The sequence below is a fragment of the Erythrolamprus reginae genome, chromosome 13 (genome assembly GCF_031021105.1).
Source record: "Erythrolamprus reginae isolate rEryReg1 chromosome 13, rEryReg1.hap1, whole genome shotgun sequence".
Classification (NCBI taxonomy): Eukaryota; Metazoa; Chordata; class Lepidosauria; order Squamata; family Dipsadidae; genus Erythrolamprus; species Erythrolamprus reginae.
The window spans coordinates 5,647,718-5,666,562 of record NC_091962.1 but is presented as its reverse complement, the minus strand read 5'-3'; the positions used below and the strand labels follow the sequence as shown (position 1 = coordinate 5,666,562).

Below are 18,845 nucleotides of genomic sequence, written 5' to 3'. Positions count from 1 at the left end.
GAAGGAAAGAAAGGGAAAGAAAAGAAAGGAAGGAAGGAAAGAGAAATAAAGAAATAAGAGAAAGGAAGGAAGGAAGAAAGGGAAAGAAAAGAAAGGAAGGAAGGAAGAGATATAAAGAAATAAAGAGAAAGGAAAGAAGGAAAGGAAGGAAGGAAGGAAAGGGAAAGAAAAGAAAGGAAGGAAGGAAAGAGAAATAAAGAAATAAAGAGAAAGGAAAGAAGGAAAGGAAAGAAGGAAAGAAAGGAAGGAAGGAAAGAGATATAAAGAAATAAAGAGAAAGGAAAGAAGGAAAGGAAGGAAGGAAGGAAAGAGAAATAAAGAAATAAAGAAAGAGAAAGGAAAGAAAGGAAGGAAGGAAAGAATGGGAAAGAAAAGGAAGGAAGGAAGGAAAGAGATATAAAGAAATAAAGAGAAAGGAAAGAAGGAAAGGAAGGAAGGAAAGGAAGGGAAAGAAAAGAAAGGAAGGAAGGAAAGAGAAATAAAGAAATAAAGAAAGGGAAAGGCAAGAAAGAAGGAAGGAAGGAAAGAGATATAAAGAAATAAAGAGAAAGGAAAGAAGGAAAGGAAGGAAGGATAGAAAGGGAAAGAAAAGAAAGGAAGGAAGGAAAGAGATATAAAGAAATAAAGAAAGGGAAAGGAAAGAAAGAAGGAAGGAAAGAGAAATAAAGAAATAAAGAAAGAGAAAGGAAAGAAAGAAGGAAAGGAAGGAAGGAAAGAAGGGAAAGAAAGGAAGGAAGGAAGGAAAGAGGGTAGCCCCATGTAGAGCGCATTGCAATAATCAAGAGAGGAGGGGATGAGGGCCTGAGTGAACTCTACGATGCCATTGAAATCCTGAACCTTCGAAAGCTTCCCTTCCCTTCACCCCATCCAGGTTTCCCGATAAACTCATTGTTTTCTTACTTTCCATCAAAACTCTCTGCAGGGTTGGGAGCGTCTGGAAAAGGCAGAACACGAGCGGGAGCTGGCTCTGCGCAACGAGTTGATCCGGCAAGAGAAACTAGAACAGCTGACCGCTCGCTTTGACCGCAAAGCAGCCATGCGCGAAACCTGGCTGAGTGAAAACCAGCGCCTCGTCTCCCAGGTCAGTCCGGAACGGGAAGATCCTCTATCTGGCTCTCTTGCAGGTGGTGGACACCTCACCTGTGGGATATTCCTTGAGGTTTCCACGGACTCTGAATTCCGCTTTGCATCAAGGTGGTTGATTCCAAGTGGGTGTTCTGTCTGGGTCACTCCAGAAGCCAAGACCAACCCAAAAAGAGAAGCCAGACACACTGGTAAAAGGCAAAGGCAGTTTTATAAAATTCAAGAAAAACACAGGTAACAGAAAATGTCCTTACAAACAGGAAAACGCTGTATCTTCAGATATATCCACGAAGGCAAAAGTCCATGCAGCAATACAGAATTCTTGCTGCCAAGCCGAGGCTGTAGATAGCAGACCTACACCTCCCACGGGTCTTCCAAGGCTGCTGGGCCACAAGCCAGAAACAGAGACGCCGAGAAACAAGACAGGATAACGCAACTCCAAACTGATAACACTCCACATGGCTTCAAGGGCTTGCCTGCCTTTTAAACCCTGCTAAGGAGGACCACACCCAAACCCAGCTGTTCCTAATTCAGTGCTGATAATACTTCTGTAATTGCTCCTTTCTTTGATCTGACCGTCTCTGTCCCATGTCAATGACGGCTTGAGCTTCATCACCTAATGACTCCAAACTACTGGCTGGGGAGAGGCCCTCCCCCCCCGGGGCTCTCATGCTGTTCTCCTTCATCCCATTCCTGACTTTCTTCTCCCCCGTCCGACTGTTCAGCCCCCTCCTCTTCGCTGTCATCCTCCTCCGGGCATGGAGCCAGCAGAGACACAGCCGGTCCCTGAGCAGCCTCAGGCTGAACCACAACAGTGGGTAGGGTAGCAATGATCTGCGGATGGTCACCCACCTGCCCCGGTGCTATGCCGTCCTATTTAGGCACATTTTGAAGCTGCACACATACGGGCAAGGCCCATGTGCGCGCAAAGCACATTTTATTTATTTATTTATTTATTTATTGGATTTGTATGCTGCCTCTCTCGGGGCGGGTAGCAACAGTAATAAAAACAGCATGTAAATCCAATACTAAAACAATTAAAAACCCTTATTGTAAAACCAAACATTGGTTTCGGTCAGTCGAGAGGTGACACGGAGCTGGGTTCGGGAGATTGTCAATGCCTCCTTGGGGAGAGGGTCCTTTCCGGCTCCTTATAAGGAGGCACTTGTGCGCCCCCTCCTCAAGAAGCCTTCCTGGACCCAGCCATACTCAATAACTACCGTCCAGTCTCCAACCTTCCCTTTATGGGGAAGGTTGTTGAGAAAGTGGTGGCACTTCAGCTCCAGCGGTCCTTGGAAGAAGCCGATTATCTAGGTCCTCAACAGTCGGGTTTCAGGCCCGGTTACAGCACGGAAACTGCTTTGGTCGCGTTGATGGATGATCTCTGGCGGGCCCAGGACAGGGGCTTGTCCTCTGTCCTGGTGCTTCTTGACCTCTCAGCGGCTTTCGATACCATCGACCATGGTATCCTTCTGCACCGACTAGAGGGGTTGGGAGTGGGAGGCACTGTCCTTCAGTGGTTCTCTTCCTACCTCTCTGGTCGGTCGCAGTCGGTGTTAGTAGGGGATCAGAGGTCGACCTCTAGGTCTCTCCCTTGTGGGGTGCCTCAGGGGTCGGTCCTCTCCCCCCTGCTATTTAATATCTACATGAAACCACTAGGTGAGATCATCCAAGGGCATGGGGTGAGGTATCATCAATACGCCGATGATACCCAGTTATACATCTCCACCCCATGTCCAGCCAACGAAGCAGTGGAAGTGATGGGCCGGTGCCTGGAGGATGTTAGGGCCTGGATGAGTGTCAACAAGCTCAAACTCAACCCAGACAAGACGGAGTGGCTGTGGATCTTACCTCCCAAGGACAACTCCATCTGTCCGTCCATTACCCTGGGGGGAGAATCACTGGCCCCCTCAGAGAAGGTTCGCAACTTGGGCGTCCTCCTCGATCCACAGCTCACATTAGAGAAACATCTTTCAGCTGTGGCGAGGGGGACGTTCGCCCAGGTTCGCCTGGTGCACCAGTTGCGACCCTACTTGGACCGGGAGTCACTGCTCACGGTCACTCATGCCCTCATCACCTCGAGGCTCATCTACTGTAACGCTCTCTACATGGGGCTACCTCTGAAAAATGTTCGGAAACTTCAGATCGTGCAGAATGCAGCTGCGAGAGCAATCATGGGCTTCCCTAAATATGCCCATGTCACACCAAAACTCCGCAGTCTGCATTGGTTGCCGATCAGTTTCCGGTCACAATTCAAAGTGTTGGTTATGACCTATAAAGCCCTTCATGGCACCGGACCAGATTACCTCAGGGACCGCCTTCTGCCGCACGAATCCAGCGACCAGTTAGGTCCCACAAAGTGGATCTTCTCCGGGTCCGTCAACTAAGCAATGTCGCCTGGCGGGACCCAGGGGAAGAGCCTTCTCTGTGGCGGCCCCGGCCCTCTGGAACCAACTCCCCCCAGAGATTAGAACTGCCCCCACCCTCCTTGCCTTTCGTAAACAACTTAAAACCCACCTCTGCCGCCAGGCATGGGGAATTGAGATCCTCTTTCCCCCTAGGCCTTTACAATTCTATGCATGGTATGTATGTATGTATGTTTGGTTTTTATATTAATTGATTTTTAATCATCAATACCAAATTACTATTGTACACTGTTTTATCGTCGCTGTTAGCCGCCCCGAGTCTCTGGAGAGGGGCGGCATACAAATCCAATAAATAAATAAATAAATACAAACAAACATACCATGCGTAAATTGTAAAGGCCTAGGGGAAAGAATATCTCAGTTCCCCCAGGCCTGACGGCAGAGGTGGGTTTTAAGGAGCTTACGAAAGGCGAGGAGGGTTGGGGCAATTCTAATCTCTGGGGGGAGTTGGTTCCAGAGGGCCGGGGCACCCACAGAGAAGGCTTTTCCCTTTTTTGGAGGGAGTAGCAATGAAATGTAAGGTAGGAAGTGAAGATCGTTAGCACCTCGTTAGGGCAGGGGAAAAAAGCTTAGTAAAAGCTACATTCAGCTATAAGATGCACCCAAATTTTCAGCCTCTTTTTGGGGGAGGGGAGGGTAGATGCATCTTATACTCTGAACAATACGGTATACAGTGATACCTTGTCTTACAAACTTAATTGCTTCCGGGACGAGGTTTGTAAGGTGAAAGGTTTGTAAGATGAAACAATGTTTCCCATAGGAATCAATGGAAAAGCAATTAATGCATGCAAGCCCAAAATTCAACACTTTTGCCAGCCGAAGCGCCCGTTTTTGCGCTGCTGGGATTCCCCTGAGGCTCCCCTCCATGGGAAACCCCACCTCCGGACTTCTGTGTTTTTGCTATGCTGCAGGGAAATCCCAGCAGGGGAATCTCAGCATCGCAAAAACAAGCGCTTCGCTTGCAACGGAAATCCGGAGGTGGGGTTTCCCATGGAGGGGAGACTTAGGGGAATCCCAGCAGCACAAAAACGGGCGCTTCGCTGGCAACGGAAGTCCGGAGGCGGAGCATTCCAGTGGCGGCGGTGGGTTTCTAAGGTGAAAATAGTTTGTAAGAAGAGGCAAAAAAATCTTAACCCCGGGTTTGTATCTCGAAAAGTTTGTATGACGAGCTGTTTGTAAGACGAGGTGTCACTGAATTTCCTGCTTGCCGTGAGTTATTTATAAAAATAATGAAGACGGGATATAAGTAAATAAATACCTTTCCTGAAGGATGATACCCCATGTCTTTGCTCTCCCTTCCCAACCTGCAGGACAACTTTGGCTCAGAAATGTCAGCCGTGGAGGCTGCCGTACGCAAACACGAAGCCATCGAGACAGACATTGTGGCCTACAACGAGCGGGTGATGGCTGTGAACGCCGTGGCCAATGAGTTGGAGGCAGAGGGCTACCACGACATCAAGCGGGTGCTGGCACGCAAGAACAACGTGATACGGCTCTGGGACTACCTCCGCGAACTGGTGGCTGCGCGCCGCGAACGCCTCCTGCTCCATTTTGAACTGCAGAAGATACTTCAGGACTTGAGCTACCTCATGGACTGGCTGGAGGAAATGAAGGTAAGCGGGCTGGAAGGTTGATGGAGGGCGGTTGGGGGAAGGATGGAGGAGGAGAAAGTCTAGGAGCGGTCCTCAAGGAACAGCATCTATCATTTTACATTAAATTACAAAAAGCCACCAAAACACACAGGAATCTATTTCCTCCTGGAAAGGAGCTAAGATTCATCTAAAGAAGACATACAGTACTTTAAAAAAAATTGGATTATGCTGAGATGAATAGAATGACAATGAAACTTAAAGACAGAGAACAATATAAATATCACAGTGTTTGGATGAAGTTTTATAATTGGATAGAAAATGAATACAGTGTTCCCTCGATTTCCGCGGGGATGCGTTCCGAGACCGCCCGCGAAAGTCGAATTTCCGCGAAGTAGAGATGCGGAAGTAAATACACCATTTTTGGCTATGGACAGTATCACAAGCCTTTCCTTAACACTTTAAACCCCTAAATTACCATTTCCCATTCCCTTAACAACCATTTACACACCATTATTAATGGTACTCACCATTGAATGAGACACTCAGTGATCCTGATAATAATAAACGTAACTATTTATTAACAATAATTATTTTTTTTGTTATTTATTTGCAAAAATGATTAGTTTAGCGATGATGTATGATGGCATCGGGCAGGAAAAACCTGTGGTATAGAAAAAAAACCCGTGAAGTATTTTTTAATTAATATTTTTTGAAAAACTGGTATAGGGCAGTGATTTTCAACCTTTTTTGAGCCGCGGCACATTTTTTACATTTACGAAACCCTGCGGCACATTGAGCAGGGGGAGGGTGGGGGCTCTCTCTTCCTCTCTTTCGCTCTATTTCTGTCTCCTCCCTCTTTCTGGCCCTTCCTTCTTTCTCTCTCTATCCCTCTTTCTTTCTCTTCCTTCCTTCCTCTCTTTTTTACTCTCTTTCTCTCTCCCTCCCTACCTCCCTATGTCTTTCTCTCTCTCTCCTTCCCTCCCTCTCTTTCTCTCTATATATTGCTTTCTTTCTCTCTCTTTCTCTCTCTCTTGCTTTCTTTCTCTTGTTCTCTCTCTCTCTTGCTTTCTCTCTCTCCTCTTGTTCTCTTTCTCTCTCACTCACTCTTTCTCTCTCTTGCTTTCATTCTCTTTCTCTCTTGCTTTCTTTCTCTCTCTGAGCTTTGCGGCACACCTGACCATGTCTCACGGCACACTAGTGTGCCGCGGCACACTGGTTGAAAAACACTGGTATAGGCTATCCGCGAAGTTTGAACCCGCGAAAATCGAGGGAACACTGTATAGCTCGAAATTGAAATCGAATGATCCCAAAGTTACAAGACTAGGAGGGATAAAGAAATGGAGTAACCCAGATGACAAAATCAGAATGTAAGGAGATTGTGTTACTTTCAGAGTAGTATACCTATAATTAAAGGATAATGGTTAGGAACATGTTATAAAAATATTAAAAAGGGGAAGAGACACCAAATGATTATAGTATTTAGTAATATATACTGCTCAAAAAATAAAGGAAACACTCAAAGAACCCATCCTAGATCTGAATGAATGAAATATTCTCATTGAATACTTTGTTCTGTACAAAGTTGAATGTGATGACAACATGTATTGTCCATCAGTGTTGCTTCCTGTTAAATGAATCACTTCCGTTCATTAAATTAGTAACAATGTGAAGTGATTTTGGCTTTCCCTGTTGACTTCACCTGTCAGGTGGTCACAAAAGGGGGTCAGGTCACCCCAGGACGCTGCAACCATTGTAAATATGAGCCGGTTGCCAAGTGAGAGAATTTTGACCTTGAGACGATGGGATACTGCAACGGTCTTAAGGGTAAAAAATTATAATGCACTTTTTCTCCCAGTGCTGTTGTAACTTTTGAACGGCCATTAAATGAACTGTCGTAAACTGAGGACTACTTGTATACAAGAGAGACAGAAGTATTTTGCATAAGACACAAGCAAAAAATATGCTAGTTGGAGAATAAAATTAAATATATTTATTTATTTATTTATGTTTTGTTTGTTTGTTTACTTACTTACTTACTTACTTACTTACTTACTTACTTACTTACTTACTTACTTACTTACTTACTTACTTACTACTAGATTTGTATGCCGCCCCTCTCCGAAGACTCGGGGCGGCTAACAACAATAAAAAAAAACAATATAAGCAAATCTAATATTAAAAATAATCTAAAAAAAAAACCAATTTAAAAAACCACTCATACATACAAGCATACCATGTATAAATTCTATAAGCCTAGGGGGAGGGAAAAATTTCAATTCCCCCATGCCTGACGACAGAGGTTGGGTTTTAAGGAGTTTGCGAAAGGCAAGGAGGGTGGGGGCAACTCTGATATCTGGGGGGAGCCTGGTTCCAGAGGGTCGGGGCCGCCACAGAGAAGGCTCTTCTCCTGGGTCCCGCCAAACGACATTGTTTAGTCGACGGGACCCGGAGAAGGCCAACTCTGTGGAACCTAATCGGCCGCTGGGATTCGTGCGGCAGAAGGCGGTCCCGGAGATATTCTGGTCCTGTGCCATGAAGGGCTTCATAGGTCATAACCAACACTTTGAATTGTGACCGGAACTGATCGGCAACCAATGCAGACTGCGGAGTGTTGGTGTAACATGGGCATATTTGGGGAAGCCCATGATTGCTCTCGCAGCTGCATTCTGCACGACCTGAAGTTTCCGAACACTTTTCAAAGGTAGCCCCCATGTAGAGAGCGTTACAGCATTACATTACAGCATTATATTATATACCCATAGACACAGACTATATATCAAATAGATGCCTTCTCACCCATTAAAGTGTTTTCTTGCAGGGTCGTCTCCAATCTCAGGACTTTGGGAAACATTTGCATGGTGTGGATGACCTACTTCAGATCCATGCTCTGGTGGAAGCCGACATTGCGGTCCAGGCCGAACGGGTAAAAGCCATCAGTGCTGCCGCTCAACGTTTTGCCACTCCTGGAGAAGGTGCTGACCCTTAATCAAACCATATTGAGAATCGCAAAGCTTGGGTTGCATTAGACCCTAGCCTCCTTGCCAATGAGTGTAGTATGTCTTGCTGTGTGATTGGGAATGAATGATTTTATATGTTATTCGAGTTTCTAAAGTTGTTTAGCTATGTTAATTGGATTTTTAAGATATGCATATTGTTTATTGTTTCGATATGTTGTGAGCGACCCCGAGTCTTTGGAGAGGGACAGCATACAAATCCAATAAAAAATAAATAAATAAATACATACATACATCATCATAATTATTATTATTATTTATTAGATTTGTATGCCGCCCCTCTCCGTAGACTCAGGGCGGCTCGCAGCAATAATAAGAACAATATACGGTAACAAATCTAATAATTAAAAAACTAAAAAAAAACTTATATTGTTTATTGTTTTGATATGTTGTGAGCGACCCCGAGTCCTCGGAGAGGGGCGGCATACAAATCCAATAAAAAATAAATAAATAAATACATACATACATCATCATAATTATTATTATTATTATTTATTAGATTTGTATGCCGCCCCTCTCCGTAGACTCAGGGCGGCTCACAGCAATAATAAGAACAATATACGGGTAACAAATCTAATAATTAAAAAACTAAAAAAAACCCCTTATATTGTTTTGATATGTTGTGAGCGACCCCGAGTCCTCGGAGAGGGGCGGCATACAAATCCAATAATAAATAAATAAATACATACATACATACATACATACATACATACATACATACATACATACATCATCATTATTATTATTTATTATTATTATTATTATTATTATTTATTAAATTTGTATGCCGCCCCTCTCCGTAGACTCGGGTCGGCTCGCAGCAATAATAAGAACAATGTACGGTAACAAATCTAATAATTAAAAAACTAAAAGAAACCTTATTTAAAAATAAAACATACACCCAAATATACCATGCATAAAATATATAGGCCAGGGGAGATGTCTCAATTCCCCCATGCCTGACGGCAGAGGTGGGTCTTAAGAAGTTTACATACATACATACAAACATACATACATACATACATACATACATACATTGGGATGAGGTGTCCCAACCTTGGCAACGTTAAGACTTGCGGACTTCAACTCCCAGAATTCCCCAGCCAGTTATTTTTTTCTCACTTTGCTGAAGTCAAGATATATTATGCTCACTGCCCTACCCACCGTCTATTAAATGAAAGTTGCCCTACATGAGCTGGCTGGAGAATTCTGGGAGTTGAAGTCCACAAGTCTTAACATTGACAGGAGTAAGTTTTAAACCAAACTAGATTGCCTAGTTTGGGGAAATATGGTTCTCGTTCTCTTTGGTTCTGAACTCTAAGCTCCTGGGCTGAGTTTTCACAGAACCATTTACTTGCCTTTTTATTGAATGTCCAGATTCACTTAGATGAGGTGAGCAGTGTCAAAAATTGGATTGATGGAGGGATAGATGGCTGGAAAGTGGTAGGGAAGGAAGAAAAAAAGGAAAAGAAAAATAAAGAGAGAGAGAGAGAGAAAGGAAGAAGAAAGGGAAGGAGGGAAGGAAAAGGCAGAAAGACAAAACCAAAGCAAGCAAGTAGAAAGAAAGAAAGAAAGAAAGAAAGAAAGAAAGAAAGAAGAAAAAAGGAGGGAGGAAAGGAAGGAAGGAAAAGTGAGAAAGACAAAACCAAAGCAATCAAGAAAGCGAACAAGAAAGAAAGGAAGAAAGAAAGAAAGAAGAAAAAAGGAGGGAGGAAAGGAAGGAAGGAAAAGTCAGAAAGAAAGACAAAATAGCAAAAGCAAGCAAGAAAGCAAGCAGGAAAGAAGAAGAGAGAGAAAGAAAGAGAAAAAGAAGGAAGGAAAGAAGAAGAAGGGAGGGAAGGAAAGAAGGGGAAGTCAGAAAGAGAGACAAAACAGAAAAAGCCGAAGAATGTAATGTATGTGTGTTATGTGAATGGCAATGACTGATTTTAATATTACATGGGTTTTAGATTAACTGTTTTAAATTAATTGGATTAGGATGTTGCATTCTTTTTTATATGTTGTAAGCCGCCCCAAGTCCTCGGAGAGGCGCGGCATGTAAATCCAAAGAAAGAAAGAAAGAGGAGAGAGAGAGAGAGAAAGAAAGAGAGAGAGAAAGAAAGAGAGAAAGAAAGAGAGAGAGAGAGAGAAAGAAAGAGAGAGAGAGAAAGAGAAAGAAAGAAAGAAAGAGAGAGAGAGAAAGAGAGAAAGAAAGAAAGAAAGAGAGAGAGAGCGAGGGAAAGAAAGAGAGAGAGAGAGTAAGAAAGAGAGAAAGAAAGAGAGAGAGAGTGAGAAAGAGAGAAAGAAAGAAAGAAAGCTTAGCATATTATGCAAATGCAGTGACTTAGACCAGGGGGTCCCCAACCTCAGCCTGCACTCCATTAACAAGCCATGACCTATTCAAAACTGGGCCACACGAGCGGCAGGCAGGCAGGTGAGTGCGCAGCTCAACTTGAGCAAGTCAAGCCGTCCCATGACTCCCCCATCACCAACAAACGACAAAAGTTGGAGGGCTGCTGATTTAAGGTTTTTACTGAGTGCCCATGATTGTCAGGCGACCCTTGCCCCAACATCAGTTTCTTTCTGTCCCTGCAGGATACAAACCCTGTGACTGCCACCTTGTCGAAGAGCGAGTGGCAACGCTGAACCGGTGCTATCAGGAACTGGTGGCCTTGGCCGCCCAACGCCGCGCCAAGTTGGAGGAGTCGCGCCGCCTCTGGAAGTTCTTCTGGGACATGGGGGAGGAGGAGGCCTGGATCCGCGAACAGAGCCAGATCCTCTCCTCCGACGACTTTGGCAAGGACTTGACGAGCGTGCTGCGCCTCACCAGCAAGCACAACGCCTTCTGCGACGAGATGACGGGCCGCGCGGGGCCGCTGCAGCAGAGCATCGCCGAAGGTCGCCAGCTGGTGTCGGAGGGCCACTTCGGAGCGGCCGAGGTGTCCGAGCGGATCCAGGAAATCGAAGAACAGTGGGCGCAGCTGGAGGCTCTGTCGAGCGAGCGGGAGCGGCGTCTCCTCCAGGCCTCCAACCTTTATCAGTTCCAGGCCGATGCCAACGACATGGAGGCCTGGTTGCTGGACACTCTGCGTTTGGTCTCCAGCTCGGACATGGGCCACGACGAGTACTCGACCCAAAGCCTGGTCAAGAAGCACAAGGACGTGGAGGAAGAGATTCACAACCACCGTCCGGCCCTGGATGCCCTCCACGAACAGGCCCGCAGCTTGCCCGCCAACTTTGCCCATTCCCCTGAAGTGGACGGGCGCTTGCCAGCCCTGGAGCAGCGCTACGAAGAACTGGTGGAGCTGGCGGAGCATCGCAAGCAGGCCCTGCAGGATGCCCTTAACCTTTACAAAATGTTCAGCGAGGCCGACGCTTGCAGCCTTTGGATCAGCGAGAGGGAGTACTGGATCGAAACGATGGATGTACCGGAGAGATTGGAAGACCTGGAAGTGGTGCAGCAAAGGTATGTGCCCCCCGTCCCCTTTCCCGAGGTACTTCATTTTTTCTTCCTGTTTGCACCTCTATTTTTCCCTTCGAAGTAGCGTACAAAATCTCTATGGTCAGAGCAATGGGAACTGCAGTTTAATGTTTCCAAATGTAAAATAATGCACTTGGGGAAAAGGAATCCTCAATTCTGAGTATTGTATTGGCAGCTCTGTGTTAGCAAAAACTTCAGAAGAGAAGGATTTAGGGGTAGTGATTTCTGACAGTCTCCAAATGGGTGAGCAGTGTGGTCGGGCGGTAGGGAAAGCGAGTAGAATGCTTGGCTGCATAGCTAGAGGTATAACAAGCAGGAAGAGGGAGATTATGATCTCGCTGTATAGAGCACTGGTGAGACCCCATTTGGAATAATACTGTGTCCAGTTCTGGAGACCTCACCTACAAAAAGATATGGATGAAATTGAACGGGTCCAAAGACGGGCTACAAGAATGGTGGAAGGTCTTAAGCATAAAACCTATCAGGAAAGACTTCATGAACTCAATCTGTATAGTCTGGAGGACAGAAGGGAAAGAGGGGACACGATCGAAACATTTAAATATGTTTAAGGGTTAATAATAATAATAATAATAATAATAATAATTTATTAGATTTGTATGCCGCCCCTCTCCGAAGACTCGGGGTGGCTCACAACAATAATAAAAACAATATTATAGTAGAACAAATCTAATATTAAAAAACATATAAAACCCTATCATATTTAAAAAACCAAACACATTCATACCAAACATAAAACAAAATATAAAAGAGCCTGGGGGAAAGGTGTCTCAACTCCCCCATGCCTGGCGATATAAGTGAGTCTTGAGTAGTTTACGAAAGACAGGGAGCGTGGGGGCAGTTCTAATCTCCAGGGGGAGTTGATTCCAGAGGGCCGGGGCCACCACAGAGAAGGCTCTTCCCCTGGGGCCCGCCAAATGACATTGTTTAGTCAATGGGACCTGGAGAAGGCCAACTCTGTGGGACCTTATCGGTCACTGGGATTCGTGTGGTAGCAGGCGGTTCCGGAGGTACTCTGGTCCAATGCCATGTAGGGCTTTAAAGGTCATAACCAACACTTTGAATTGTGATCGGAAACTGATCGGCAGCCAATGCAAGCCACGGAGTGTTGAAGAAACCTTAAGGTTTTTAGAGGGAAGTGTTTTTAATAGGAAAATGAACAGAAGAACAAGGGCCCACAATCTGAGGTTAGTTGGGGGAAAGATCAGAAGCAACATGAAAAAATATTCTTTGACTGAAAGAGTAGTAGATGCCTGGAACAAACTTCCAGCAGACGTCGCTGGTAAATCTACAGTCACTGAATTGAAACGTGCCTGGGATAAGCACAGATCCACCCTAAGATAAAATACAGGAAATAGTATAAGGGCAGACTAGATGGACCATGAGGTCTTTTTCTGCTGTCAGACTTCTACGTTTCTATGTTTCCTTCTTCTTTTTCTTTGAAAACGTTTCGCTTCTCATCCAAGAAGCATCTTCGGTTCTGACTGGATGGTGGGGAAGGATTTACCCTCCATGCAGACAGCTGGTCATTTGCATCCTTTTAGAGAGTCATCGAGGCCACTTGGAGGTTTTTATCTGTGTCTTGAGGGTCACCTGAGTGTTGCAAATGGATGTGGAGCCATCTTGGAACTATTGAAAGGACTGTGTTGTAGACTGGAGATAAATGATGTCCTATCCCCCCGCCCCCCTCTGTTGAGAGAGGGCTGTCCAAATTTGGGCACAAATGGCCTCTTCAACCCCTCTTTCAAACCAGATTTCCCCTCTGTCCGAAACGTGTTCTTTGCTGTCTTCCAAAGAGTAGCCTTTGTCTTTCAGATGGAGATGGGCCGCCAAATCTCCTCCTAATGGGTTTCTCCTCCTATGTTGTGCCGTGTGTTTGTGAAGTGGCTGTTTTGTTTCCCCGATGTACAGATCTGCACATGGCTCAGTGCATTATACTGTATATACCACGTTTGCTCAGGTTGTGTCTGGGTGTTTTATCCTTGGGGTGGACAAGCTTCTGCCTTTGAGTGTATTCTTGGGTTTGAAATGCGCATGTATGTTGTGTTGGCAAAAGTGGCCTCAATGACCTTCTAAAGGGATACAAATGACCACCCTTCCCATCCCCACCAATCCAGTCAGAGTCGAAGAAGCTTCTTGGAGAAGAAGCGAAACATCTTCAAAAGAAAATAAAAACAGGGGAAAAAACATATTTGGATGATTGAGAATCTCCCTATACATCGGTGGATAGATTAATAATAATAATAATAATAATAATAATAATAATAATAATAATAATAATAATACAGTAATAATAACAACAATAATAATAATATGGAGAGGGGCGGCATACAAATTTAATAAATAAATAAATTTAATTATTAATAATAATAATAATAATATTAACAACAACAACAACAATAATAATATGGAGAGGGGCGACATACAAATTTAATAAATAAATAAAATTTATTAATAATAATAATAATATTAACAACAACAACAGCAACAACAATAATAATATGGAGAGGGGCGACATACAAATTTAATAAATAAATAAATTTAATTAATAATAATAATAATATTAACAACAACAACAACAACAATAATAATATGGAGAGGGGCGACATACAAATTTAATAAATAAATAAATTTAATTAATAATAATAATAATAATAATAATAATAATAATAATAATCAACAGACGATCCAAAGTGCAGACTCTGTAAAGAAACAGATGAAACAATCGATCACATTCTCAGCTGCTGCAAAAAGATTGCACAGACTGACTACAAGCATAGACATGATGCTGTGGCACAGATGATCCACTGGAACTTGTGCCGGAACTACCATCTACCAGTGGCAAAGAACTGGTGGGATCATAAGCCCGAAAAAGTGGTCGAAAATGAGCAAGCAAAACTACTGTGGGACTTCCGACTTCAGACTGACCGAATTCTGAAGCATAACACACCAGACATTGTGATCGTGGAGAAAAAGAAAGTATGGATCATCGACATCGCAATCCCAGGAGACAGCAGAATTGAGGAGAAGCAGCTAGAGAAATTAGTGAAATACGAAGATCTAAAAATCGAGCTGCAACGACTCTGGCATAAACCATTGAAAGTGGTCCCAGTGGTCCATGGCACGCTGGGCGCAGTGCCAAAGGATCTCAGCGGACATTTGAAAACCATCGGAATTGACAAAATCTCCATCTGTCAATTGCAAAAGGCCGCTTTATTGGGATCGGCAAACATAATTCGCAGTCCTAGGTGCTTGGGAAGCGCCCGACTGGTGATGAAATACGAAATCCAGCATAGTGATCTCGTTTGCTGTGTTGCATTGACATAATAATAATAATAATAATAATAATAATAATAATAATAATAGTAGTAGTAGTAGTAGTAATAATAATAATAATAATAATAATAATAATAATAATAATTTATTAGATTTGTATGCCACCCCTCTCTGAGAACTCGGAGCCACCTTGATTGGCACTGGGCTTTTGAATAACACAGACCCAGCCAAAAAAAAAGGAGGAATTAATACATAAATTGAAAATAAAACGGGAACAAAATCCCAATCGCATTTGGGAGCCCAGGAACCAATTGTCCCTGCATGTTGTTCAGCGTGCCAGGGCTTGGTGCCAAACCCTTTAGTGAAGTTTTAATTTGCAGATGTTATATTCCGCTCCATCCCAGAAGCAAGGAAAGCAGGTGCCTTTGCTGCTGGCTATTTCCACTCTCTGTATTTCTCACCGTCATTTTAAAACATGAAAAGCCCGGATGATGTTTGTTGCCGGGCAGCTTGTACAGATGGTCCTTTCCTTACATTTACATAGAAACATAGGAGACTGACGGCAGAAAAGGACCTCATGGTCCATCTAGTCTGCCCTTATACTATTTTCTGTATTTTATCTTAGGATGGATCTATGTTTATCCCAGGCATGTTTAAATTCAGTTACTGTGGATTTATCTACCACGTCTGCTGGAAGTTTGTTCCGAGTATCTACTACTCTTTCAGTCAAATAATATTTTCTGACGTTGCTTTTGATCTTTCCCCCAACTAACCTCAGATTGTGCCCCCTTGTTCTTGTGTTAGAAACCTAGAAACCTGGAAGACTGACGGCAGAAAAAGACCTCATAGTCCATCTAGTCTGCCCTTATACTATTTCCTGTATTTTATCTTAAAATGGATCTATGTTTATCCCAGGCATGTTTAAATTCAGTTCCTGTGGATTGACCAACCACGTCTGCTGGAAGTTTGTTCCAAGGATCTATTACTCTTTAAGTCAAATAATATTTTCTCACGTTCCTTCTGATCTTTTCCCCAACTAACCTCACATTGTGTCCCCTTGTTCTTGTGTTCACTTTCCTATTAAAAACACTTCCCTCCTGGACCTTATTTAACTCTTGAACATATTTAAATGTTTTGATCATGTCCCCCCTTTTCCTTCTGTCCTCCAGACTATACAAATTGAGTCCATGAAGTCTTTCCTGATAAGTTTTATGCGTAAGACCTTCCACCATTTTTGTAGCCCGTCTTTGGACCTGTTCAATTTTGTCAATATCTTTTTGTAGGTGGGAGCAGAATGTCCATTGTCAAGTGAAGCGGCTGTTCTGTGAGCTGCGCCCTGTTTTACGACCCTTTTTGGCCACAATGGTTAAGTTGTTAAGTGAATCGCCTGGCCATTAAGTGGATCTAGCTTTCTCCATTGACTTTGCTTGTCTGAAACCTGGCTTGGACAGTCAAAAATGCCGGTGGCGTGACACACACCCCTCCCCCGGCCCCTAGGTGGGTGGGTGGGTGGATGGGTGGATAGATGGATGGATGGATGGATGGATGGAAACTGATCAAGCAGCGATTCAACCTGGAAATATGGAGGAATTTTCTGGCAGTGAGAACAATCATAGAAACATCGAAGACTGACGGCAGAAAAAGACCTCATGGTCCATCTAGTCTGCCCTTATACTATTTCCTGTATTTTATCTTACAATGGATCTATGTTTATCCCAGGCAGGTTTAAATTCAGTTCCTGTGGATTTACCAACCACGTCTGCTGGAAGTTTGTTCCAAGCATCTACTACTCTTTCGGTGAAATAATATTTTCTCACGTTGCTTTTGATCTTTCCCCCAACTAACTTCAACCCATAGAACCCATGGAATAGAGTTTCCTTGGAAGTTGTGGGAGCTTCATTCTTGGAGGCTTTCAAGAACAGACTGTCAGAAATAGTGTAGGATCTCTTGCTTGGATGGGGGGGTTAGACTAGATCAGTGATTTTCAACCTTTTTTGAGCCGCGGCACATTTTTTACATTTACAAAACCCTGGGGCACATTGAGCAGGGGGGGGGCTTCTAAAAAAAGTTTGGACAAAAAAATTATCTCTCTCTCTCTTCCTCCCTTTCGTTCTATTTCTCTCTCCCTCCCTCTTTCTCCATCTTTCTTTCTCTCTCTCTCCATCGCTCTTTCTTTCCCTTCCTTCCTCTCTTTTTTGCTCTTCCTCTCTCCCTCCCTCCCTCCCTCTATGTCTTTCACTCTTTCCTTCCCTCCCTCTCTTTCTCTTTCTCTCCCTTGCTTTCTCTCTCTCTTGCTCTCTCTTTCTCTCTTGCTTTCTTTTTCTTTTTCTCTTTCTCTCTTGCTTTCTCTCTCTCGTTCTTTCTCTCTCTCTCGCTCACTCTTTCTCTCTTTCTTTCTCTCTCTCTTGCTTTCTTTCTCTCTTTCTTTCTTTCTTTCTCTCTCTGAGCTTCGCGGCACACCTGACCATGTCTCGTGGCACACTAGTGTGCCACGGCACACTGGTTGAAAAACACTGGACTAGATGACCTACAAGGCCTTTCCCATCTCTCTTAACCTGTTATTCCTGCTGCAGAAGAGAACTTTTTCCTTCTCACGGTTTTCTCTGTTCCTTTGATTCTCGCTGACTCAGGTTCGAGACCCTGGAGCCAGAAATGAATAACTTGGCCTCTCGCATCGCAGCAGTCAACGAGATCGCAAGCCAGCTTTTGGGTGCTAACCACAGGAACAAGGAAAGCGTTCAAGCCACCCAGGAACAGCTCAATATTCGGTAAGTGCCCGGAGGTGCGAGGAGAAGGAAGCGACGACGGAGGCCAGACAGAGAAGGGGGGAGCTGTCGGCTTTTCTGCAGCCGAACAGGGCAAAAAAATCAACTCCTGCTTCGAACTTCAAAGGGAGCCAACAGCTTCTAACGCTTTGCCCCACCTGCCCGGAAGCCTCGTCGAGGGTTTTAATTAAAAAAGATGAAGGGGGAAAGCAGGCAGGTTGCAAAGCAAAGCAGCAGCTTTCAACTATTTTCCAAAAAAAAAATAAAAAAAATAAAACAGAGCCAATTTACTGCCTGTGAATCCCGGAGGCATTTTCTCAGAAAATAAAAATTAAATAGTAGAGGCCGAAACTGCCTGTTCTTCTGACCAGAAAAAATAAAATAAAATAAGAATTTCATTTCATTTTATTGGATTTGAATGCCGCCCCTCTCCGTAGACTCGGGGTGGCTAACAACAGTAGCCGCCGAGTCTGCGGAGAGGGGCGGCATACAAATCTAAATAAACATAAACAAACAAACATAAAAACAACGTGCGACAATCCAATACTAAAGAAGCTAAAAACCCTTATTTTAAAAACCAATCATACATACAAACGTACCATACATAAATTGTGGAAGCCGAGGGGGAAAGAATATCTCAGTTCCCCCATGCCTGACGACAAAGGTGGGTTTTAAGAAGCTTGCGAAAAGCAAGAAGGGTGGGGGCTATTCTAATCTCTGGGGGGAGTTGGTTCCAGAGGGCCGGGGCTGCCACAGAGAAGGCTCTTCCCCTGGGTCCTGCCAAACGACATTGTTTAGTTGACAGGACCAGGAGAAGGCCAACTCTGTGGGACCTAATTGGTCGCTGGGATTCGTGCGGCAGAAGGCGGTCCCGGAGATATTCTGGTCCAGTGCCATGAAGGGCTTTGTAGGTCATAACCAACACTTTGAATTGTGACCGGAAACTGATCGGCAACCAATGCAGACTGCGGAGTGTGGGAGTAACATGGGCATATTTAGAGAAGCCCATGATTGCTCTCACAGCTGCATTCTGCACGATCTGAAGTTTCCGAACACTTTTCAGAGGTAGCCCCATGTACAGAGCGTTACAGTAGTCGAGCCTCGAGGTGATGAGGGCATGAGTGACTGTGAGCAGTGACTCCCGGTCCAGATAGGGCCGCAACTGGTGCACCAGGCGAACCTGGGCAAACGTCCCCCTCGCCACAGCTGAA

At 44.3% G+C, this 18,845-nt stretch overlaps 1 protein-coding gene across 1 annotated transcript in view; it reads left to right on the top strand.

Annotated features, from left to right (window-relative positions):
• The window catches only part of SPTBN2 (spectrin beta, non-erythrocytic 2), a 137,678-nt gene that overhangs the window by 60,609 nt on the left and 58,224 nt on the right, over positions 1-18,845 (top strand). The window contains exons 10-14 of the mRNA XM_070766198.1: positions 923-1,081; positions 4,820-5,122; positions 7,920-8,073; positions 10,690-11,560; positions 17,500-17,637. Of these exons, the coding sequence (XP_070622299.1) occupies positions 923-1,081; positions 4,820-5,122; positions 7,920-8,073; positions 10,690-11,560; positions 17,500-17,637 (1,625 nt within the window). The remainder of the gene's footprint in view (positions 1-922; positions 1,082-4,819; positions 5,123-7,919; positions 8,074-10,689; positions 11,561-17,499; positions 17,638-18,845) is intronic.